General features: G+C 42.2%; 1 protein-coding gene across 12 annotated transcripts in view; it reads left to right on the top strand.

Moving 5' to 3' along the window:
- Window positions 1-25,073, top strand: part of nlgn1 (neuroligin 1) — a 342,392-nt gene that overhangs the window by 163,697 nt on the left and 153,622 nt on the right. For 8 of the 12 annotated variants that reach the window (XM_088312253.1, XM_088312249.1, XM_088312251.1 and 5 more), the window contains one exon: window positions 8,892-9,104. In XM_088312253.1, coding sequence (XP_088168379.1) covers window positions 8,892-9,104 — 213 coding nt within the window. The remainder of the gene's footprint in view (window positions 1-8,891; window positions 9,105-25,073) is intronic. The other 4 variants (XM_088312255.1, XM_088312254.1, XM_088312252.1 and 1 more) reach the window with 1 other exon arrangement.

The following is a 25,073-nucleotide window of genomic DNA, read 5'->3' as shown; positions in this document are numbered from 1 at the left end:
GCGCGCCCATCTCACAGCCATTGTGAAAAAACAAGTGAAGCAAATGAACTCTGAGTTGGACATCGGTGTAAAGGGGGTGTTCCAATGAAGTTGGTGCTGCATGGGAGCGATAGATGACAGATGGCGAACACCCCTTTTTTTTCCAGACTGGGAGGCAGAGCAGGGCTTATTATGTTTGTGAGTGGATTTTGGAAGCATGGGCTAATGTGTCCGCTTGCATTCCTTTTTGAGCTTCCACAAATGTCAGCATCAGATCTGAGGGGCCGCAGCAGCGAGACTGACTGACAATGACGTGTTTGATGGAGAACTTGCCCAGCTTGTCAGGGTCTTGCCAGCGAAACGCTGGGAAGAAGGTGGCAGGACTCTCCAAACGCGGACACAGGAAAATCAGTTTAACGAAGAGTATTTATTGAATCACAATAGTGGTAATCCAATCATCAATTGAGGCAAATATAACTATCTTAATATTACATCCGTCGATAAATCAGGAAAAAAACACAAAGCGCTGGCGGAGAAAAGCTCACGCCAGGGAGGAGATAAACGACGGAACGAAAAGCGCTTGCACCGGCAAGGAAAAGGAAAAACTATCAACATAAATAGCTTGCCAAAAGGGCAAGAGGGAAAACCAATTGGAGAACACGAGGAACAAAACGAGACCGAGCAATAGCTGGCAAAACGTGGAACACAAGAGATCGCAAGAGCAAAAATGCATGAACAAGAGAACAATCAATACCAGGGTCATGAACATGAGCAGTGCAGGAAAATTATCCGACGCCGGGCAGTCAGTGTAGGTGGCTTAAGTAGTGTGTGTAATTAGTCAGTGAATGAATGTCAGGTGCGGCGCCGGTGGGCTGGGCGCCCGCTCGTGATGACGCGGGCTAGTCGGTCGTCTGAGGAGACGCCCCTGCTCAGCTGATAAAACATAAACAAAGCGCACATGGCAGGGAGGTGACGAAAACGATAACACAAACAGGCGTGACCGGCACGGGTCATGACACAGCTGTTCCTTTTGGATACAGAAGATGATAAGGCCGTTGATGGATTTGTGGATGACGAATAGTGATACACCGATTTTCAGCCAGGCCGATTATCGGAGCCGATATTTGATATTTTGCCTATTATTGGTATCTGCTTTTTTTTTTAATTTAAAGGATGATAAAGCTGATGTATTTTTGCCCGCTGCAGTGCACTCTCTCTCTCAATCTCTCTCTGCAAAAGTTGAAAAGTTGATGGCAAAGTACTTTAAGTGAAAGAAACATTTAGGGCAAAAAAATTTACTTTTTCAGATTTTCTGCTGATCCCAAAAAACAGAGAAGAGACATAGCCATGTTGTTGAGATGTTTATTTTTCTGCCTAATTGCTGCGTTGATGAGGCACTTTTCTGTTTATGAATTTTAAAATAAAAATGTGTGAAAGATTAACATTTCAGTTATCGTGAATTTTTTTTTAATTATTTGCTGTATTAACTTTATGAACATGTTCGCTTTCATTGAACTATAAGACATGCAGCTGAGCCTGGGAGCTCCCTGCAGTTTTTGTTAGACTTAAAACAAAGTTGTCTATTTTCTAAGATCTAAAAAAGTTCTAACATGTCAATCTCAAAAGTTGTTTCATAAATGTTTGCTTAAAGTCATTGTATTTAAACTAAAATTCAAGTTTTGGAGTTTTTAATTTTCAAAATCTTTACACCATTTTATCCCCTCATTCCACAAATAAATCCATCCATTATCTTTTAGCGCTTCTCCTCACTAGGGTCGCGGGAGGTGCTGGAGCCTATCCCAGCGTCTTCGGGCAGTAGGTGGGGGACACCCTGATCTGGTTGCCAGCCAATCGCAGGTCACACAGAGACGAACAACCATCCGCGCTCACACTCATACCTAGGGGCAATTCAGAGTGTTCAATCGACCTGCCATGCATGTTTTTGGAATTTGGGAGGAAACCGGAGTACCCGGAGGAAACCCATGCAGGCACGGGGAGAACATGCAAACTCCACACAGGAAAGCCGGAGCCGGGATCGAACGCACGACCGATGCTGTCTCTCACTGTGAGGCCATCGTGCTAACCAGTCGGGCCACTGTGCCGCCCTCTACAAATAAATATCAGCTTCAAATATTGATTATCTGCCCTCATGACTACTAATCCTTTATCGTCATCGGTCATGAAAAAAAAAGCATATCGGTCTGTCACTAATGAGGACTGATTAGTACAAATTAGTACATTGTTAAATACTTCAATAAAGTACAACAGAACTCAGTTTTGCTCCCGCTGCCATTTTTTAAAAACATACGTTTGCATGCTTGTGAGCATGTGTTTTAGCGTGCATGCATACTAAGCTAAGGTATTGTTGCATTGCTGGGAGGCTGAAACACTCCCAGAATGTTTTGCAGCACTTGGGATATGAATGGCATGAGAGATACATGGTTTGTGTTAATTGTATTTCTTTGTTTCTTGTTTTGGATGTTTCATTGTTTACTAGAGTGCTATTCAGTTGATGGTTGATTGTTTGGGTTTTGATGTAACACTGTGCCCGTACATAGTGTGTTCACTAGTGACTTGCCTACATTGGCATTGTGTGATTAAGCGTCTATGAGCGTATATGTTTGCTTAGGTTTATTACAATTGCTGGAATCTCTCATTCGTGAGCACCACAGTCAATTTTAACATGCCTGCGACCAATATCGGTGCGCCTTGTGTATGTGTTAAATACAGACATAGCACCTGTAACTGAGATTGCGACTTTTAATGCGGTGTGCCTTAAGGTTGTGAAAATATGGTGTTTGAAAGTAGAATTTTGGCCCATTTTTGCTCATTTACAGGGCTCATACTTTTTTGCCACTTCTTAACCTGATTGACGTCACATTTGGGTTGTACCATCTCAACTCTTTGGACAACATTGGGGATACATACCAAATTTTCATGACCATAAAGCACCTAAAAGTCCCAAACTTTCTACAAATGGACGGGGTACCCTATGATGCAGAGCGCCTTGTGTATGGACCGAGTTCCATATAGCTTTACACTGTACTTTCTTGAGCACTCCACCTGGCCAACAGAGGGCATTTTAAGGTACATGTTAGCACCCTCTGTTGGTAGCGTTCGAGACTACAAAGCGCGACAAAATGTACTTGGAGATTTACATTGTGTGAGCACTCAGTGGACAACAAACCAATATGTATGATACTCCCAGAAGGCTTTGCAGCACTTGGGATTTGAATGGCATGAGAGATACATGTTTTGTGTTAATTTTATTTCTTTTTGGGATATGAATGGCATGAGAGATACATATTTTGCATTAATTGTATTCGTTACTTGTCTTGGTTGTTTCATTGTTTCCTACGATACTGTTCAGTTGATGCTGGGTGATAGTTTTGGTTCTGATGTGAAACCGTGAATGTACATGTGTGTGGTGACTAGTGACATCCCTCCCTCGGCATTGTGTACGTACTGTTGATGTTAATGTGTCTGACCTACTGTTGGTTCAGTTGTCACAAAAGCTGCCCTCGAACCTGTGAGACAGCGGGACTGTCATTGAGATGTGACTAATTAGTCCAGATCCAGATTCTTCAGATCAGATTCTTAGGCAGCTGGCTAAAGTGAAGCCCTTTCTTTCCCAGCAGCACTTACAAACATTAATCCATGCCTTCGTTACATTTCGGTTAGTTTACTGTTATGCACTTTACTTTGGAGTCAGCCAGTACTCCCTCAAGCGCCTCCAACTGGTGCAAAATGCTGCTGCTCGTCTTTTAACTGGAGCTCGGAAGACGGAACACATAACCCCTATCTTGGCCTCTCTTCATTGGCTCCCAGGGACTTTAGAGTTTGCTTTAAAATATTTCTGTTTGTCTGAAAATCTTTAAATGGCCTCGCCCCTCTATGACCTCTCTGCGCTTCTCCAAACCTACGCACCAGCCGGTTGCTTCATGTCTGTGGGCCAAATACTGCTGGAGGTGCTGAGGACCAAGCACAGCCTCAGGAGGGATTGTGCCTTTTTTGTTGCCGGTCCTTCCCTATAGAAGGACCTCCCATTGAATGTTAGGCAAGCACCTTCTCTGTCAACTTTTAAAACTCATTTGAAGACACACTTTTATTCTTTGGCTTTTGACTCAACATGAGACTGTCGCTGTTCTGCTGTTCTTCTGGTATCTATTGTCTTCTTTTCTGTTCGGCTTTTCCCTTCAGGGGTTGCCACAGCAAATCAGTTGCCTCCATCTAACCCTGTCCTCTGCATCCTCTGCTCTCACCCCAACTACTTTCATGTCCTCTTTAACTACAACCTTAAACCTCCTCTTTAGTCTTCCAGTAGACCTCTTGCCTGACACTTGGAAACTCAGCATCCTTCTGCCATTATAATCACTATCTCTTCTCAGTCTGGCCTCTCTGACACCTAACATGTGCTGTCCCTCTGATGTACTCATTCCTGATCCTATCCATTTTGGTCACTCCCAAAGAGACCCTCAGCATCTTCATCTTTGCCATGTCCAGTTCTGCCTCCTGTCTTTTCTTCAATGGCACTGTCTCCAGGCCAGACATCATCACTGGTCTCAACACAGTTCGATAAATCTTTCCTTTCATTTTAGCTGAAACTCTTCTATCGCACATGACGCCTGATACTTTTCTCCACCCTTTCCAGCCAGCCTGCACACGCTTCTTCATTGCTTTTCCACACTCTCCATTGCTCTGGACTGTTGACCCTAGATACTTAAACTCCTCCACCCATTTGGTCACTTCTGTCTATAAGCTTCAGTACTATATAAATAACATTGATATAGTGTTTTTCCATGCTGCTGCCAAATCTACTCCCAGTGAGTGCAGCTGTTAGATTTTTAACCCACTCACTTCTAGTCGGTTCACGGATGCCTTTGACAGAATTTAAATACAATGCCTTTATTAAGCACAACTGAGCAGCAAGTAATAATCATTTTAATCAATGACATTTTTGCAACAGAGCGCAATCTGTCAAAATGACGGCTCTGTTAGGCCCCATAGTTTTATAATCCTGGTAGTTCTCGTGTCTGGTATCATGCCAATTTCAACTAGCAAACTGAAATCACAAGGCACCACTCAAAGGGGAGCACCTGCCCAGAAATGACGCCCCAAACACTGAAGATTGATTTTTGCCCTCAAAGGTATAAGGTATTGAGATCCCCTGATGAACTCCAGTACTTTTTTTTTAAAAGGTTGCGGTGCGCATTGATGGGTCTACATATATATATATATATAAACTAGAACGCCTCAATTTGGGGTAGGATCTCGTCCTGACCCGGAGAGGACACTCCACCCGTTTCCAACTGAAGACCATGGTTTCAGATTTGGAGATCCTGATTTTCATCCCATCTGCTTCAAATTCGGCTGCAAACCGCTCCAGTGAGAGTTGAAGATCGTGGCTTATAGAAGCCAACAGTACTACATCATCTGCAAAAAGCAGAGCTGTAATACTGAGACCATCAAACCGGACGCCCTCAAAACCTCGGGTGAAGAAATTCTGTCCATAAAAGTTCGGAACAGAATCGGTGACAAAGGGCAGCCTTGGCGGAGTCCAACCCTTACTGGAAACGAATCCGCCTTACAGGCGACGATGCGGACCAAACGCTAACATCGGTCGTGCAAGGATTAAACTATTTATAGCCCATACTCCCAGAGCACCCTCCACAAGATCCACCAGGGTACACGGTCAAACACCTTCTCCAAGTCCACAAAACACATGTAGACTGGTTGAACGAACTCCTATGCACCTTCGAGTAACCTGCCTCGGGTGTAAAGCCGTTCAGCTGTTCCACAGCTAGGGTGAAAACCGCACTGCTCCTCCTGAATCGTCATTAAAAGAGGGACCACCACCCCGGCCTGCCAAACCGTTCCTCCCAATCATGCCCTTCCAGGTCTCACTGTCATTACCCACGTGAGCATTGAAGTCCCCCAGCAGAACGAGGGAGTCTCCAGGGGGAGCGCTCTCCAGCACACCCTCCAAAGACTCCAAAAAGGGTGGGTACTCTGAACTGCTGTTTGGTGCATAAGCACAAACAACAGTCAGTACTTGTCCCCCCACCTTAAGGAGGAGGGAGGCTACCCTCTCGTCCACCGGGGTGCTTTGTCTGGACCTCACCTGGGAACTGTTTGCCATGAGTGACCCTACCAGGGGCAAAAAGCTCCTGAAAACTTAGCTCCAGGATCATTGGGACACGCAAACCCCTCCACCACTGTAAGATGACGGCTCACGGAGGGGTTGACTTCAAGATTGAATATTACTGAGCTCAGTAGGACTTGGGGATTATTTTTTTTAATTGTTGTTCTATATGTCGCTTCCGTATTTTCATGATCATAAGGTGCACTTAAGTCTTACATTTTGTCCAAAATAGATGAGGCACCTAATAATGCAGTGCGCCTTGTGTGTGCACCGAGGTCCGTAATTGTGACTTTCTTGAGCGCTCTGCTTGACTGATTGGGAGCATTGCCTGCTGACAGACACACTGCTTATATAGAGGAAAGGCGGACGTGACTGAGGACAGCATGTGGACGTGAAAGAGGTTGATAATGGCACGCCACCAGTAAGTACTATAGCACCGCAAATGAACTCTGAGCCTGTCATCATTCCGGGAAGCTTGACGAAGGAACTCCAACCGTTGGACGTCGGTGTAAACAGGACGTTCAAAGTGATGTTGCGAGCAACTGATGACCGATGGCGAACACGGCGTTACTAAGACTGGGGGGCAACCCTGGTGAGTCACAATTTGTGAATGGATTGTGGATGCTTAGATGAACCGTTAGCCACCTTAGCCGCTAATATCTCTGCCTGCACTGTTCGAGCTTTCGCAAAAAATCATTTCTGAGGAGCCGCACGGCAACATTGACTCTGAAAATGATAAGAAGGAACCTGTCATGTTAAATACTTCAAAAAAGTACAACCAAATTCAGTTTTTAAAACATGATAGCATGCATGCTACCGTATGTTTTAAGCTGTCGTATTGTTTCATCATGCCTGCGCCCAATGATACAGTGAGCATTATGTTTGTGTTAAATACTGAAATAGCACCCATAACTAAACTGGCGCGTTTTAATACGGTGCGGCTTATGGTTGTAAAAATACGGTAGATACCTGGTGTTAAGTTGTAAATAGTGTTGAAAATTATTTTCTACATTTAATACAATTATTCTTTTTCAATTCTGCCTCGAGCTCATTCCTTTGCACACCCGCCGTTACCACTATATTGTTGTCTTCCGGGAATCTAAAATCTGGTCCAATTTATTTGATGACTAAATAACGCTATCCTTGAGTAGTCTGGGTTTCCACATAGCTTCGGGAAAGCAAAAGAGGACTACACCAAATGATCACCTCCCACTTAAAAAACAGCAGAGATGCACACAGTCTATGGCAGGGCATCCAGGCCATCACACACAGAGCTACACCTCTCTGCTCAACATTGTTTTTTGCAAATATTGTACTACTTTTTACATATGCAGTATATTTTGTATATTTGATAGGATTATTGTCCTTGTAATTTTCTTAGTGTAGTCCTAAAAAGAAACTCAAATATGATTGGATTGACTTCAAATTGCATTTATTTGCATATACTGTAACTAACCGGCAGCTGCACACTCTTTTAACGCATCAATATATTTAAACAAGAAAATGAATAAAAAAAATAAATAAATAAAAAAACACGCCTGTTCATTTCATCTAAGTTACTCAGTGGTAATTAATGTAGGAATTACTTTAAAGGCAAAGAACACGGATGTCCTCCAAATGGGTTGTCGTAACCCCCCAACCCCACCGTGAGTTATAAATTGTCCATATTAAAAGCATCTGTTCACATGTTGATGTAGAATATCAGCAAAAAGCCTTGGTGTCAGTTGACACCACTTTGGGCTCAGTAGATAGAAGTGTCAAATGACAGGCTTTTGGGCATTCTAGTGACATGTAAACCACACACACACGCACGCACCCCCACACGAACACACACACACACAAGCACACCCCTGCACACGTCCACACACGCACGCACCCCAACACACACACACACACACACGCACGCACACACATCAATATCAAAACTATCACTGAACAGCATACAAGCAAACAATGAAACAAAGAAATACAATCCACAGAAAACATGCATCGCTCATGCCATTCACATCCCAAAAGGAAATAAAAATAACACAAAAAGAAGTCTCAGCCTATCAGCCTCAGCCAATCAGCTGGTTAGAGAGATGTGAGTGGTGTGCTTTGGGCAGTGTTTTTTTGTCCGTCTGTTGTCTAAACCTGTGATGTTTCTTGCTTGCAATAACATGAATGATAAGACAGACTTCGACATCATGGACAGCTGCCCTTTTGTCCAGCTTTCTCCTGCACGTACATACTGGTCTGTTCTAACTGATTGTGTGAAACCATCACCAAATGAGGTATTCACAGAATTTAGTTGTCACAGTCAATTCTGCACACAGTAGTTTCAGACTTCAACCAGCATGGTGTGCTGACATGCACTCTGAAAAGCCCATTGCTTGAGTGAATAGCATGTGTACAGATCTACGGGTCTCCGGTACACAAGGTGTGTCATAGTACAGGGCGCCCCATCTGTTTTGGGGAAGATTTGGGACTTTAAAGTGTGCCTTAAGGTCCTGTAAATACGGTATGTTTAAACATACTGTATTATTATTATTATTATTCTCTTAGGTAATATATAAGTAATTTTAACCCAAACTGCTACTTGCAGTGGCAACCCCTGATTGTAAATGCTGAAAGTCACACAAAAATACGCACATTAGGAAATGAGTGATTTTCCATTGCTGTTTTTCCTTAATCTTTTTTGTTGTTGTAGTTTCTATTTTTACCCAAAAGGTAGATCTGTCACCTTCAATTGGATATGATCATGATCATTTCTATTCCTATTCCCCTGTAGGTTTCCTGAGTACTGGTGACCAGGCAGCAAAGGGGAATTATGGTTTGTTGGACCAAATTCAGGCTCTACGCTGGACCAGTGAGAATATTGCAGCCTTTGGTGGTGATCCATTGCGTATAACTGTGTTTGGGTCAGGTGCTGGAGCCTCTTGTGTCAACCTTCTCACACTTTCACACTACTCAGAGGGCAACCGCTGGAGCAACTCCACAAAAGGTAAAATCTATAAGCCCAATGTGAACCCAGAGGTGTTAATAGTTTTCTTGATGCCTTTGGAGTCAACACAAGGTGTTGATGTCAGTTGTTTGCTAAACTTTAACTTGAATGTGTTATTGATGTGTGTAAAAAATTGAGACGACAACCTTTTATGTTTTTTAATGGAAGTTTAGATAAATCGTCATTATATTCACTGCCATTGACGGGTATAGAAGCCAAAAAGTGCATTTATTTTACTTGGGCTGGTATTGAATGAGTTATGAGAGGTCATAAATATAAGATTGTAAAAATATTTAGGTCTTTTTGTAGACGAAAGCGTAGATAGTGGAAGTGTGGTGAGCATACCTGCACTCCGTCTAACATGGGACGTCAGATGTTGCCAGCAGACCCTCAGAATAAGTTTGGGTCTGCCTGGCTGGACCGACATCTTCCCTAAACCTTAAGAGCCAATACACCACCAGGTGTTGCTCACTTGACAGCACTGCCACTCCCTCAACCCGTGTGCCCAAATGTAATGTACATTCCTCATGACACAACCACAAAGTCGATCAGTGAATTGTAACCTTGGGAGTCCTGGTGCCAAATGCTCTCTTATGTTTGAACACTGTATGGGTTGCTTGCAAGTGAAGTTACTTCCTCTTTGTATTTTCTTTTTTGCTTACCATCTTGGTTGGTTGGCATTTAACTGTTTGCATTTTATTGTATAACTTGCTTCATGGTTGCTCTTAAAATGGTGCACTCTTGCTACATCAGTGGATGTTCTAATAATGCCAAGCAAGAAACTATTTTTTTTTCCTTTGGATTCTCAAGATATACACCAGGGCCTAGAGACAGAATAATTGTCTAAAAAATATAGCAGGAAAAATGGTTGAGCAACATCTCCCATAAAGTGCAGTGTTACAGCTGCAAAGATATAGGTCGCACAGAGACGGCGGCGTAATCTAGCCGTTAATGTAAAACATTGCCAGTAAACATTCGAAAAACAAACCTATGTAAATATATGCAGTATATACGTATATACACAAGTACCCATGTATATACACACTTACATTTGTGATGGAGCGCCGTTGAATTATGTTACTCCCTCACGGCCTCAGCTGTTTTGTTCCGTGGAGCTACGCTCCACACAGGCTGTTCCCCGCGGACCCGTGTAAATGTCTTGCGGCCATACTTTTCACATAGACTGTTTCATCGCTGCCTTGACTTTTTGTGAAACGCATTGCTGATGACGGGGGTGCACACTCGACACTCGCTCGACACTCACACACGCATACACGACAAAACATTCATCTACATGCTGCCGCCTCGGTTGGACATGTCATTTGGACCATACTAATGCGATTTATTATGGTGCCTTAAATGGAGATCGGTGTCACCTGACAATGGACTTAACCATCTTAACCAATTAATTTTTTTTCTATTTAGTTAACAGACATTGAAACTAGAATATTATTATCAATACTCCAGATCAGTTTAAATGGTTTGCCCGGAGGGAGGGGCGAAACATATTTAAGGGATTCCTCATTCATTTGGCGGGCGCGCCTGAGTCGAGTAACATTGTGGGTGACGAGCTGCTTCCAAGCGAACTAAAGCTAAGTTAAAGTCAAATTTATCAATCTTTTGAAAGTTATGGAATTCAATTGTAAATATTTTCTCTTTGTTTTGGTTTTCTTTATTTTTGTTACAGTCCTCACTGTAAATATTTTTTCACCAATTGGGCAATTTTCGGGTTAATTAAAAACACTCAACTTCATTTTTTAACTGTGCCATCATTTTCAACAAGTGCCACAAACGAACCCGTGACATCATCCCTCAACATAGGTGTAAGGAAACACTCCTATAGTCTGTCCATAGTACAGAGGGAAGTCTGTCCATGGTCCGGAGGGGAAATAAATTAAAATGCTGCAATGATAAAAATACTGCAATGATAAAAATACTGCATTGATAAAAATACTGCAGTGGTCAATATAAATACAGCATTGACTGAAAGAGCAGTCATAGGATATGTTGAGTATTGCAGGACTGCACAATTGCACTAATGTCCGCCAGTTTGTAGCGGTTACCCTATGTTCTTGTTAAACAGTCTGACAGCATCATTATTCCTTCACTCTGTTTAATATACACACGCGCATGCACCCCCACGCACACACACACACACACACGCGAGTAATGTAGATAAGTGGTTCATGAACGGCAAGTCATGTGCGTGTTGGTGATGTATGTGGTGACGTTTGATATATATATATATATATATATAGAGAGAGAGAGAGAGAGAGTTGTGATATATATATATAAATATATATATATACCTATATATCACGACTGTACTACATGGAACATCTCCACCTGACACTCCAGCTAAGTCTCCTAAAGCCTCTAATCCCCTGAGGGGCGACCATGACTCTTGGTGAATGTTCACCAAACGGTTACCAGAAGTTGGGCAGGCGTTCGCCTGTACTTTTCTTGTTCAAAATTCCATTGTAAGACGAAAAATCATTAAAACTGTCTGACTAATGTGAGACAAAGAAAAAGATAAAGATGTCCTTTATTAGTCCCACAATGGGGAAATTTGAAAAAAGACAAATGCTTTGTGAACATTTGCGACATTATATGAACCTTGACTAACTCTGTCGTGAATGTAACATCATTCACTGCCTTCGAAAACACTCGCAATTGTTCGCCGCTCTGTGGGAGAAGGGCTTTACCTACCAGAGAGGAGACATTCCACATGCATAGAGCTAACTTCTGTAACATTTGACCACCAGCCAACTCTCAGTTTACCTGACCCTCCTCCCACTGGATGGGGGGCCCACGTTGCAACTCTGGGCTATGTCTGGCCGAGCACTATAGTGCATTTGTGCCCCACCTCCAGGCCTGGTTCCGAAGGCAGGAACCTTTTGACTGAAAGCATCACACCTCGGCTTCGAGGATCATTGTGACACACAAGTTCCTCCACCATTATAAGGTGATGCCTCACGGGGAAGTCCAAGGTTAATAGTGTAAGAGCCTGGACAAACTAGTGATGAGGGCCAGCTGTGTCCTGGGCTGCTCCCTGGACTCTGTGGACTCAGTAGGGGGCAGGAAGATGACGGCGAAACTGTCATCAATCCTGGACAACCCAGCCTGTAACTCCCTCCGCAGGCACGACAAACACAAATGGGTTTCTTTTGGATTACGGGTTTAATGAAGGCGTCTTATTCCATCACAGCGTGAAAACTGTACACAAATAAGAGAGTCTACCGTGAAGACAGCAAAAAGACTTTTACAAAAGGCAAAAGTGGCTGGGCAGGACCCATATCTTGCATTATTGGATCACCGCAACACACCGTCACAAGGACTAGACTCAAGCCCGGCGCAAAGATTGCTGAGCCACTGTACAAGGACACTGCTCCCAGTCAAACCCAGCCTTCTTCGGCCCGAAGTGATTAAAGCAGGGCCAGTACTGCTAAAAAATCAACTCCGCCAGTGTGCTTATTACAACCGCTCTGCTAGAGATCTCGATTTATTAAAACCTGGCGATTATGTTAGGGTTCAACCTTTTCACCTCCACTCTAAGTGGAGGTTGGGCAGAGTGAAAAACACTGTTGATTGCAGATCCTATGAGATTGAATTGGATTCAGGTCCTGTTCTGAGAAGGAACCGTAAACACCTCAGGTGCGCTCTGGGAGACCCACATGTGGGGCCGATAGACATTGAGGCTGAGGATCCACCGAACACCCAAACGAGTCCAATACAACCTCGGCCAGCCACCCCATCCGATAGTGATAGGCCGATGACTACTAGGAGTGGAAGAGTTGTTCACAAGCCGCACAAGGACTTTACTACTTAATCACATGCTTTGGAGAGTTTTTGAGGGGAATTGTAATTAAGAAAAAAAAAAAAAAGCGGGATTCTTCCTAACAGAGAAGCACTGTTTTGTTTGTGATGTTGAAAATGCATCAGTTCACTGAGAAAAGAAAAAAAAACTGTTGTCAGCATTGTAATGTTTTTTTTCCTTGTGTGTGTTAATGTTTGTTCAGTCCAATTTAAAGGACAAGCTTTCAAAAAAGAGAAAGGATGTAACAATATGATATGTTGTTGTTATCAGGTGCACCAATAGGGGGCACTCGGGTGCAGTGGGGTGTGAGTGTAAGCCTGAACATATGATTGCAGTTGACTTGAGGAGCTGCTTGTTGCAAATAAAGGCCGGCCGAGTTGGGTTAGAGCAAAGAAACTGGACGTGTATTTTCTTATAAAACCCCCTCTTTAACATCAATGAATTTGTTTCAGAGGTAAATAAGTGGTTGGGTTGCAATGAAAGTTGCTGAAAAAATGAAGGTATGGAGGACAGTAATAATTAAACGAAGCATCAAAGGGTTGAGGGACCTCAGAGCGAGGAAGTTCAAGTGGAGCCACATGACAGCATTTCCAATGTAATTTCCAATACTTCCTCAAAGCGCAGCAGGTCTACCATAACATAAAGCTAGCTGCTTGTCAGTAAAGTAACATTTTTTTTTAAACATTTTTTTCAAAAACACTGAGATGATGTATCTTGTACGAGCCATTTATGTTGAAGTATGTTTTGGATTTCGAGACTTAGAGACACTTACAATTTGGTGCAATGACTGGCCCCACTCATAAACAGGGACATACGTTAGACCTTGTCCTTACTTTTGGTTTATCAATCTCAAATTTGAAAGTTATTTCTGTTATTGTTATTTCTGATCAGATGACAGTGCTCTTTGATTTTGTGTTTTCCTCTGATGCTGTAAAACCTACTACCAGTGAATGTAACCGCCGGATTATTAATCCCCGCACTGCTAGTCGGTTCTCTGAAGGCTTTGATCAGCTCTGTGTTCCCTTATCAAAGACAGAGGGACTCAGCTCTTGGTTCCACTCGTCATGTAGTAATATTTTGGATTTTGTGGCTCCATTAAAAATTATGCAGCCAAAAGTGAGACTGGAGCCATGGTTTAATGAAAGAACTTGTGCAGCTAAACAAGAATGCTGCAAAACTGAACGCAGATGGCAAAAAGACAGGCTGCAGGTTTCTTTTCAAAACCTAAAAGACTGCTGGCACAGTTATCAAAACAAGGTCAAAGAGGAATCCAATCTTATTCAGGCAAATTGTCATAATCCGCTATCTCTATTTAATACAATAGATTCTGCACTTACACCCCCGTCAACCAAATTGCACAGACTCGTCCCCTGAAATGTGTAATAGATTATTGCAGTTTTTTGTGGACAAGGTTGCTACAGCTCGGAATGTTGTTTCAAATGCTACATCTGACCCCTCTGTACATGTTCCTTGTTTTGTAGTGTTAGAATCCTTTGAGGCGATCTTCTTGTCATCTTTGGGGGATATGGTTTGCCATATTAAGCCATTTGGCTCACCATATGATGCTGTCCCTCCTCAGTTCTCTCAGGAAGTTCTCCCAAGTATTGGTGAATTGGTTTTGGCCATTATCAACTGCAGTCTTTCATGTGGTTTAGTCCCCCAACATTTTAAACATGCTATGGTACAACCCCTGCTTAAGAAACCTGGCCTTGACAAAGATGTACTGTCACATTTTAGACCCATTTCCAAATTGCCTTTTATTTCAACAATTTTGGAAAATGTGGTACACCTCCATTACGATCCTTCTTGGATGAACAGAAAATCATGGACGTTTTCCAGTCAGGTTTCAAGAAAATGCATAGCACAGAGTCAGCCCTGTTACGAGTTTCGAATGACATTCTCCTGGCAAATGACACTGGAGACTATTTATGTCTTGTCTTGTTAGATCTAACCGCAGTGTTTGACACGGTGGACCACAGTGTTCTTCTGGCTTGTTTACAGCACCAAGTGGGCATTAGTGGTAGCGCTCTGGAGTGGTTTGGATCCTATTTGACTGGGAGGACCTTTTATGTCCGCCTAGGTTACACTGAGTCCCGCTCTGCCCCTTTGTCATACGGTTTCCTACAAGGTTCCGTTTTGGGGCCCTTGCTGTTTTCATTATAACTGCTGCCCCTAGGTTCCATTTTACGAAAACATGGAATTTCATTCCATTGTTATGCTGATGACAGCCAGATCTATGTCCCGCTGAGCACAAAAGACGCTTTCTCCTTGAGACCACTTTTGCCCTGCCTAGAGGAAATCATAATCTGGATGTCAATTAACTTCCTGAATTTCAATGAAAAGAAGACATAGATTATGGTGTTTGGTCGCAGTGGCCCTTCTGCATTGCAGCGTTTTTATTTATTTCCCCTGTGTACCATGGACAAACATTAGGAGTGTTTCCTTACACTTGTATATGTTGTGGGATGTAAGTGTGTATATACATGGGGATTTGTGTATATACGTATATACTGTGTATTTTTGCATGCTTTTTATGAATGTCTGGTGCTAATGTTATACATTAATGGTTACATTACGCCGCCTCCTCTGTGTGATCTATATCTTTGCTGCTGTAACACCTTAAATTTCCCCATTGTGGGACTATTAAAGGACATCTTTCTTTACTTTACCCTGTTGACCTGGGCCCGCACTTAAATTTCAAACTAGACGGTGATTTTAAGTAGTGCTCACAGGCGATTAAAATATTTAATCATAATTAATCACATTTTTTCATAGTTAACTCGTAGTTAATTGCACATTTTATTAATTGTAAAAAAATATATAAAAAAATCCCTCCCATTTTTTTTTTGTATATTACAGAGGTATTCAATTAAAAGTCACAGAGGTCCACAACTAAAATTTCTTCCAATTAAAAGGTCCGAACCAAAGTCCAACTTCCCTTAATGTCTAGCCTATGTTCACATTTTTATATAGTTTCAATATTTAGTCATTTTCAACAGAGCACATTCATATACTAAATATTTAGCAATATTCCCATTAAACACCTTTGCCAGTCAAACAAATATAAGGCGTTTATTTCACATACAAGAAAATGTGGCTCCAGGAACTTAAGGGTGCCACTTCCAGAAAAAACAGTAAAATATTTCCTGCAGAAATATATCAAGCGCTAAGCATTGAGTTAACATCTTTTACCTTTTTTTCTTAAATCAAAGAGTTATCAGCCTAAAAAAAAACGGAAAGCCTAATTATCCAAGTAAAACAGGTCAACATGTTGAGTACACAATCAATAAAAATGGCTGTCCTTATGAAAAACTAATTCAAAATGAGCTTTGACACCACCTTTTCTTTTGAATATTTTTAACTTCTCTGAATGAGAAAAATGAGTTTGTGACGGCCCTGCCAGTGACTTAAATCTGGGTTGGAACGGGGTCAGGGCCATTGGGATTTGGTAGATTTCACACATCTGGGCTTTGTGTTTTCCTTTAAATAATGTTTGTGCAACCGCATTTAAGCACTCCTTTACAACTTCCCCATCACTGAATGTTTTTTCATGTTTCCCTAAAATCCAGGATACTTTTAGTGAACATTCGTTTGCATGCCGCTGGGCTGTAAACGAAAATGTAAAAATCTGTTATACTGCACTCGAAGTTTTTTGTGTGCGCTCACCTCAAACTTCAGCGGATAACTTTGAACAAAAGGGCGGTGCTTTGTTTCGAAGTGGCGCTTCGCAATGTTGCGGCGGTTTCGGAGCATATGATGCACACTGGTTTTGAATCGGCTGCAGCCAGAACGAAACTAAATTTCTCCGTCCATTCATTTAAAACAACACGCATCGACCTTGCTAACCTTTTAGCAAGGCATAATGTCAGCAACACTCTCTTCCGGTCTGCTGTGCAATTGGCAGTGGATCGTAAACAAAAGATTTGATTGGCTCAAATCAGTGACGCCTTTTCCGTATTAACTAGAATTGCTGCGTCAACGTTTGTGAATGCGCCCTGAAAAAAATTCATCATAGATTGGTCATGGGTTCGGTCCGAACCATCTGTCGGTCCAGATCCGGACCGCGGTCCGCCATTTAGTGATGCTTGGTATATTATGTATATAATTCGATATTTTATTGAATTGCAATACCTTTAATCCTTTAATATATTAATTGATTTTTTGTTTTTATGCAAAAACTTTTTTTATTGAAAAAAACATGGCATTGGATTCGATTCACACAAACAAAGTCACACAAAACAGCATCTCAACAGCCTTTCTAACAAAGTGCAAATAAAATGGGTTAAAATAATGGGCTGTCATACCAAGGTAGTTATGGTTACTGAGTAGGGCTGGGCGATAAACCGAAAATCTACTGTTACCGAAATTTATTCCAATGACCGACATCATTTTGCTCATGTCGGTAAATTCGGCGTTTAAAAAAAAAAAGAAAAGAAAAGTCTTTTCTGTCTGCGGCTATGTTCATGCCCCTTTAAGACGGCTATAGCGCGTGTCGTGCACGTGACTAAACCCATCTGAACAAAAGAAGAAGACAGACGACGCGCTCGTAGCTGGCGATTCAAATCCAGAAGCGGCTCAAGACGAAGTAATGTTCGTTGAAATTGTTCCTGTTGCGCTTGTCCCGAAAAGAAATTCGACATCTGTCGTTTGGAAATGTTTTGGGTTCCATGAAGACGATGTCTGAGCAAAAGAACATGAACTACAAGGTGCGCCGTAAGCACCCAAAACAGCGCGTCCAACCTTTTCTTTTTCACCACCTACAACACAACCATGCTGTTGACTTGGAGCTTGTGCTAAAAGTTCAAAGTGAGAACCAAGGTTCGACAAGTGACAACAGCCCATTAACGGAGGCGACACCATACGAGAGGACGTCTAAGAGGTGAACGCGATAGGCTAGCTTATAGCTAAAGATATAGCTCCTTTGGCTACAGTGGAGCACACAGGATTTAAACGCCTCATTAAAGTAGCCGGCAAGAGGTACGAAAATATTTATCGCAAACCGTAATTCCCAATATGGACAACATCGGGACGGGAGCTTAGACAATTATTTTGCATCCACATTCGACTTGTGGTCGAGTCGCAACATGGCTCCCTGTTTGAGGCTGACTGTGCATGACATAGATGACAAGTGGCGACTGCGCACCAGAGTACTCGAGACGGCAGATTTTCCTGATCATGCACACTTGTTTATTTGGCATTGGCATTTAATTGACATTTTTTTCATTTTATTTAGCATTTTGTTTACAGGTCATACTAGCTCCTTTGCACATGGCATTATTTATATTGTTTACAAGAGACCTTTTTAAAAATCTAGGCCTTTGCACATGGCATTCCAGCATCTTGGCGCAATCTATTTGCAGAAGAAGATTTTGCGAGAGGTACCCTTTTTCCTCCTGTTCTTTGTGACATTGTTCCAGTCATGCAACGCAAGCTATTTGGAATGTTTATACAAATGATTTTTGTACTTTTATTTTTCAATGAAAGTAATGTGTACCAGTTGGTCAATAAAAAAGCAGTTAATATTCATTTCCTGCATTTATTTTGATTTTGGTCACGGGGGGCAATTTATTGTGCATTTATCGTTATTGAGGTAAAATTGCTCAATTTATCGCAATATTGATTTGAGGTCATATTGCCCAGCCCTATTACTGAGAGAAGTCCAGTAATCACTGGTGAGCACGACTGCTTCCACTTTTCTCCGCTTCCTGCAAGTCTTGAATGCGGGTTGCAATGGTGTTTCTCAAGGACAATTTGTAAGTGCAGTCGTTGGACGCAATGCGAAGTATTTCAGCCAGACCTTCGTCCGCCACGATGCTAACGCACAGTGGCCACCCACTTAGCTATGGCTTTGGCCAGTCTCTTTTTAGTTGATCCATCCACCGGTTTCTGTCGCAAGTTATCCATGGATGCCTGGGTTTGACAAGCGGCTGGAGAATTGGCATTGGCAAATGATATTTCAAACTGGACGTGCCGCGATGGTGGTTCAGTTCACGATGGCATTACACACAAAGGACTTTGCTCTTCTCAATGACACCAATAGGTCACTTTAAAAAAAAATTACTGTTCAAAATTGAATTTGCGTCATTTTTACCACTCCCATGATGCTTTTAGTTATATAAACCGACAAAAACTCCACACAGCAAGCCCATGCAGGCGTGTCCTAGATTTCGCGTGCTTGATGTTTTTTTCTGGTCTCGCAAGCGTCAGCGCTACGTCATAGCACTACATTGTTTATTCGGCCAAGATGAGTCTTAATCGCTCGGTAAAATAATTGACCGCATTAAAATGGGGTTGGATTAATCCCATTAATAATGCGTATTTCTGATACCTCTAATTTTAAGTAAGATCAGCAAATCAGTGCTGTTGTTTGATCCAGCTTCTTTCTGTGGTCAACCATTATTATCAGCTTCCCAGCACATTCAAACAGAAACAAATGCTGGTGTCGGTGGACAATTTAATCAGTGACAGGGAGCTAAATAAATGGTCTTATCTCAAAGATGCCCACATTCCTTGTATCAACACCAATGTTAATTTGTTGATCGGCACAAACGCCTCAAAGGTAATGGAACCATGGGAGGTGATAAACAGTCGCGGCGAGGGACCGAATGCTGTCAATGCTCTTCTTGGCTGGGTGATTAATGGGCTTCTACAAGAAAGCAGTGCAACACAGTGTGAGAATGGCCACCATCCTGCACTTGTTAATGGGAACAGTGTTGACGGACTCCAACAGTTATTGATAAATCAATACAATCAGGATTTCAATGAAACATTATCCAATTACTAAGAGGAGTTGTCAGTAAAAGAAAAGAGATTCATTCAACGAATGGAAATTTCAGTACAATTTAAAGATGGTCATTCCATGACAAAACGTTTTAAGGATGAAAGAGTAAACATACCAAACAACAGTAAGAACATTTCAACCATAGAGACCCCATCCGAAGGAGCTCAACAACTTCAGAACAGTGGCGCTGACGTCTCATCTGATGAAGACCCTGGAGAGACTGGTCCTCGTCCATCTGCGCCCCCTGGTCAGCTCCTCAATGGACCCACTCCAGTTCGCATACCAGGAGGCTGAGGTCCTTTGGCGTTCGGGGAACACTCCTCAGAAACTTCTATGACTCGGTGGTTTCATCAGTCATCTTCTATGGAGTGGTCTCCTGGGCAGGAGGCATCTTGGGCCGAGACAAAAAGAGACTGGACAAACTAGTGAGGAGGGCCAGCTCTGTCCTGGGCTGCTCTCTGGACTCTGTGGACTCAGTGGGGGGCAGGAGGATGACGTCAAAACTGTCATCAATGCTGGACAACCCAGCCCACCCACTCAATGACACTCTGAGAACACGCCACAGCTCCTTCAGTGATAGACTGTTACACCCTCGCTGTACCAAAGAGAGATTTCGCCGCTCCTTCCTGCCGACTGCTGTCAGACTTTTTAACAAGAACATTGGGTGAGGCCTACAAATGGGCGGGCATTAGTGCAATTGTGCAGTCCTAGGATGCAATATACACTACTACTGTACTTTCAGCCAATGGTGTACTTAAATATTGACCAATGATGTATTTTGTTTACCATTACAGTATTCTTATTACAGTACTTTTATCACTGCAGTATTTCTACCATTGAAGGACGTTCACTATTACAGTAATTTTATCATTGCAGTACCTTTATCATTGCAGTATTTTTCTATCGTTGCAGTACTTTTACTATTACAGTACTTTTACCATTGCAGTATATTTTATCATTGCAGTACTTTTTACCATTACAGTACTTTTATCATTGCAGTATTTTCTATCATTGCAGTACTTTTCTATCATTTCAGTACTCTTACCATTACAGTACTTTTATCATTGCAATATTTCTATCATTGCAGTATTTTCAATCATTCAGTAGTTTTTATCATGACAGCGTTTCCCCCTCTGTATAATGGACAGGCATTTGGAGTGTTTCCTTACACTTAGATACGTTTATACTGTGTATATTTGCATGCTTTTTATGAATGTCTGCTTGCTAATGTTATACATTAATGGCTACATTACGCCGCCGACTCTGTGTGATCTATATCTTTGCTGCTGTAACACCTCAAATTTCCCCATTGTGGGACTAATAAAGGACATCTTATCTTATCTTATCATACAAGGTCAGTTTGGACAGGAGCATCAAGGAAGATGTAACCATTTCTCTTGAAAGCAACGATGAAAAAAACAACCTGGAAAAGTCAGAGATATTGACGCACGCACACACAATACACTCACACACTGCCATATACACCCGCTCAATTATAACAATGATCATAACACACGAAAAAGGCTCAATAGTGAACCACACTGCTTTAAACAGGCAGCCACTCGCGTGGTGCCGGAACTGGAAAGAAAACGATCGTTCAATTTTGACGTTGTCCGATGATCCCAATGGCCTTGAGCCAAACCATAGTTTGTTAATGAAAGGAAAGCCAGTGTTGCCCCTTGGACTTTTTGAGAGAAAAGAAACGTATAAACGACAACGATGGAGACAAAGTCAGGATTTAGCTTTTTTGGAAAAGCTGGACTCATGAGTACTTACCTTTACCACAAGAAAGACAAAAACGGAACAGAGAAAAAAGAAATTTCTGACCTGGAGACGTTATTGTTGTTGTTGATTCAGAGGCTCCCCGTGGATTTTGGATACTTGGAAAGATTTTAGAGACATTTCATGATAAAAAAGGGACTGGTCCATTCCTTACGTCTTCAAACCAAGACCAGTATGCTTGAAAGACCAGTGACAAAGATACGTCTTCTCTGTGAGGCAAATGAGTAACAATCAACACGTATTGTATACATGTTTTAAGATATACCCAGTACATGGTTTATGTAATAAGATTGATTATTTGTACTCTTTTATTTGTTTTTGTTTATAATGCTGTAATTTGATTTAACTTTAATGGCTCATCCTGTTTGATGATTTATATAAATTGGTTTGCCCTCTGTCAGCCCCAATTAGGGGCCGGTGTGTACGAGCCTTTTATGTTGAAGTATGTTTTGGATTTAAACCTCCCTCCACTTGGGGGCGGTGTGGTGGCAATTAGCCACAGGTCTATACAATCAATGGGATCATGAGACCCAGGTCTTGCTCATGGGAAAGCAAAAAGTTTTAGACCCTGGCGTGACGTGACGTGACGTGACCGAACGGGAAAGTGGACCAAGTACATTGTGATAGACTTTTTTTCGGAAATGGTAGAAAGGACACGCGTCAAAACAAAACAAGCCAGTAGCAACCATAGTGACCGTTTTTTGAATGGCAATAGGGTCACGACATATCTTAAAGGGTTATTCTTTAAATAAAAAAAAACAAATAAACATCAACATTTATTACTGCACAAAACTCTTTATTCAGCTACTACTAAAGGATTTTATACATTTGACTATAAAGGATTTTATACGATTGACTACAAGTTACATGGATTCAGTTTAATGCAATAAAGATATTGGCTGATTGTGCTTTGATTCGATGTGCAGTGGAAGGTCAGGGCAGGCTGTGTGAAATACGTAGGTGGGAGATATTTTTTGTACAGGACGAGCCGCACTTCTGATAACGGGGGTACTGACGCAGGGCCTCCCCGACATCAAGGCGCTGCTGTGAGAGATTGGACAAGCCGACACGTCATCCTGCGGGCAGAAGACGTCCACTAAGAGAAAGCTAAAGTTAACTGCAGATGACACATAGCCAATAGTAGAATAGTAGGATATCTTTGCTTTGTTTGCTGAAATGTATAAATGATCCTGGGCAACTCGGGGGGGGCGTAGTCCTCTGTTGGCTACAGGGACGCGCAGAGCTGTAATGGTAGGGACCCGAGCCCCAGATTTGTATTAGATCTCTTGTTAGGAATAAATCTACTCCCGTGTGAAATCGCCGGCTTTCTGGTCATTTCTCTCTCAAAACAAGCGCGCACAATTGTTGGATGAATGTAGGTCGTGTTTGATTAATTTAATTGGAGTCAGATAACTAATTCGAACACTTTGGTAAACTTTTGCCACATTTATTGTTTTAAATTCCAACAATTCTTGGTGACCCTGACGTGATTTGAGAGGAAAGATTTCGAGAGGCCACTGGGTTTGGAACCCAGGAAAAAGAACCACAGGGTTTGGAACCCAGGAAAAGAACCACAGGGTTTGGAACCCAGGAAAAGAACCACAGGGTCCACATCCACACCAGGTGTCGACCTGTTAAAAAGGACATTGCAAATTGGACCCGTTTTCCTCTGGTGGCCACATCTAAAAGGTAAGCAGAATACCTGTTACTTAGTCAAAATATTCTGCACAATTGAGGACGACTAAATTGAACAGAGGAAAGCGGTGGTAATTTGGATGTTGTATAATAAATGTGTGGATGGTAGTAAGGTGTAAAATTTGGTATTTACTTACGACTGAAATAGGAAGGTTTTGGTACTATTTTATGGACAGTAGTGAGGTGTAAAATTTGGTATTTACCCACTACGCAAATAGTTTGGTGCTATTTGGAATAGTTTGGTGCTATTCGTGGTTCAGTAGGAAGGTGTAAAATTTGGTATTTACTTCCTACGCAAATAGTTTGGTACTATTTGGAATAGTTTGGTGCTATTTGTGGTTCAGTAGTGGGGTGTAAAATTTGGTATTTACCCACTACACAAATAGTTTGGTACTATTCGTGGTCCTGATACGGTGTAAAATTTGGTATTTACGTATCACGAAGTCGGTGTGTTATAACGGAAAGCTGGACTTGGTATTTTAGAGTGTGAATGTGGAAGCGGTGTGACTGGTGTGATACAATTTGGACTGTTTTGTTTGATATTTGGCCGGGACGCACGGGAGTGGATTGTTCAGGAGGAGTGGAGATAGGTGTGATATGGGGCTCTGTTCCGATGAACCGTATGAAAGCGATGGTGTGAAGCAAGGAATTGATGGACATTATGTGAAGTTGGAGACGCAATTAATGAGTGGAATTGAGGAGAAAAAGAAAAAAAAAAGAGAGGTATCGGGAGGTATTTTTGAGATTACAAAAGGATGACCTGTTCCGCGGAGAACCGGGAACATGGGATATGATTTAGTTGGCTAAGCAGTTGCAAAAGAAAGTGTCACGATCCATGTGTCATTGTTGCAGCAGAGTGGGCGTGGTCGACGGCGCATTACCCGGGGATGTGGCCGCGAGCGGGACGCGCTCACGAGCGACACAGCTGCAACCTGTCAGGACTCTGATTGAGGACTATTTAAGCCTTCGACGCGCACACTTGCGCGTCGGATTATTGACCCAACTTGCTCTCGTCTATGTGCCCTTGCTATAGTCTTGCCCAAGTTTTCTCGTGTATAGTATTTGTTGATTGTTGATTCCCTTTATGTTACAGCTACGTTTCGGCTCGCTTTTTGTTATCGCTTCGATGTTTGGATTTAACCTTACCCTTTTGTGGAAGGACATTCTTGTTTTCGGTTTTCTTGCGTTGCAAGCATTTTCTGTTCCTCGTTTTGGTTTTCCTGGTGTGAGTTTGTTCCACCAGCGCTTTCCGTTCTCGTCGCCCGACGACAGTAATAGTAGATTCCCAATTATTAATGATAGCAAGTTATATTGCCTATCGACTGCCCATTGTCATTTGCCGGTCATAATAAACCCTGATTACAGAACATTTTCTCTTGTCCGCGTTTTGAGAATCCACCCTCACCGCTTTCCAGCCCTGGCTGGTCCTCACAGAAAGAGAGGAAAATGCTGAATGACATCAAACAATTGAAAGAGGCAAAAGATAAAGCTAAATGGATTCGAAATTGTAAAATGGAAAAAGAAAATGGCAAAAGTTATTCCAGTTTAGAAAAATGGGGATAAACATGATTTGTTTTTTTTTGTTTTTTCAAAACTACTGGCCAATGGCTGTGATGTAAGATATTCGAGAAATTGTTTGAAATTAGGTCAGACAAATCTATAGAGCGATACAATATTGAGAAGTACGCACTCCACATTGAGGGTACATATGGAATTAACGGAACTGTATTAGATAAGAAAATTTTGTAAGTGTTTTTGTGTCAGGTCTTGCCAGCGAAACGCTGGGAAGAAGGTGGCAGGACTCTCCAAACGCGGACACATGAAAATCTAGTGATGGGTCCAACGACACCGAGGCGTCAATGCGCGCGCCGAGCTTCCAGGGCAAACCCCGTGT

Source organism: Idiotropiscis lumnitzeri, chromosome 13, assembly GCF_059441095.1.
Source record: "Idiotropiscis lumnitzeri isolate Australia: NSW breed Sydney's pygmy pipehorse chromosome 13, RoL_Ilum_1.0, whole genome shotgun sequence".
In the NCBI taxonomy this organism is placed as follows: Eukaryota; Metazoa; Chordata; class Actinopteri; order Syngnathiformes; family Syngnathidae; genus Idiotropiscis; species Idiotropiscis lumnitzeri.
This window is presented reverse-complemented; position numbering and strand designations above follow the sequence as displayed.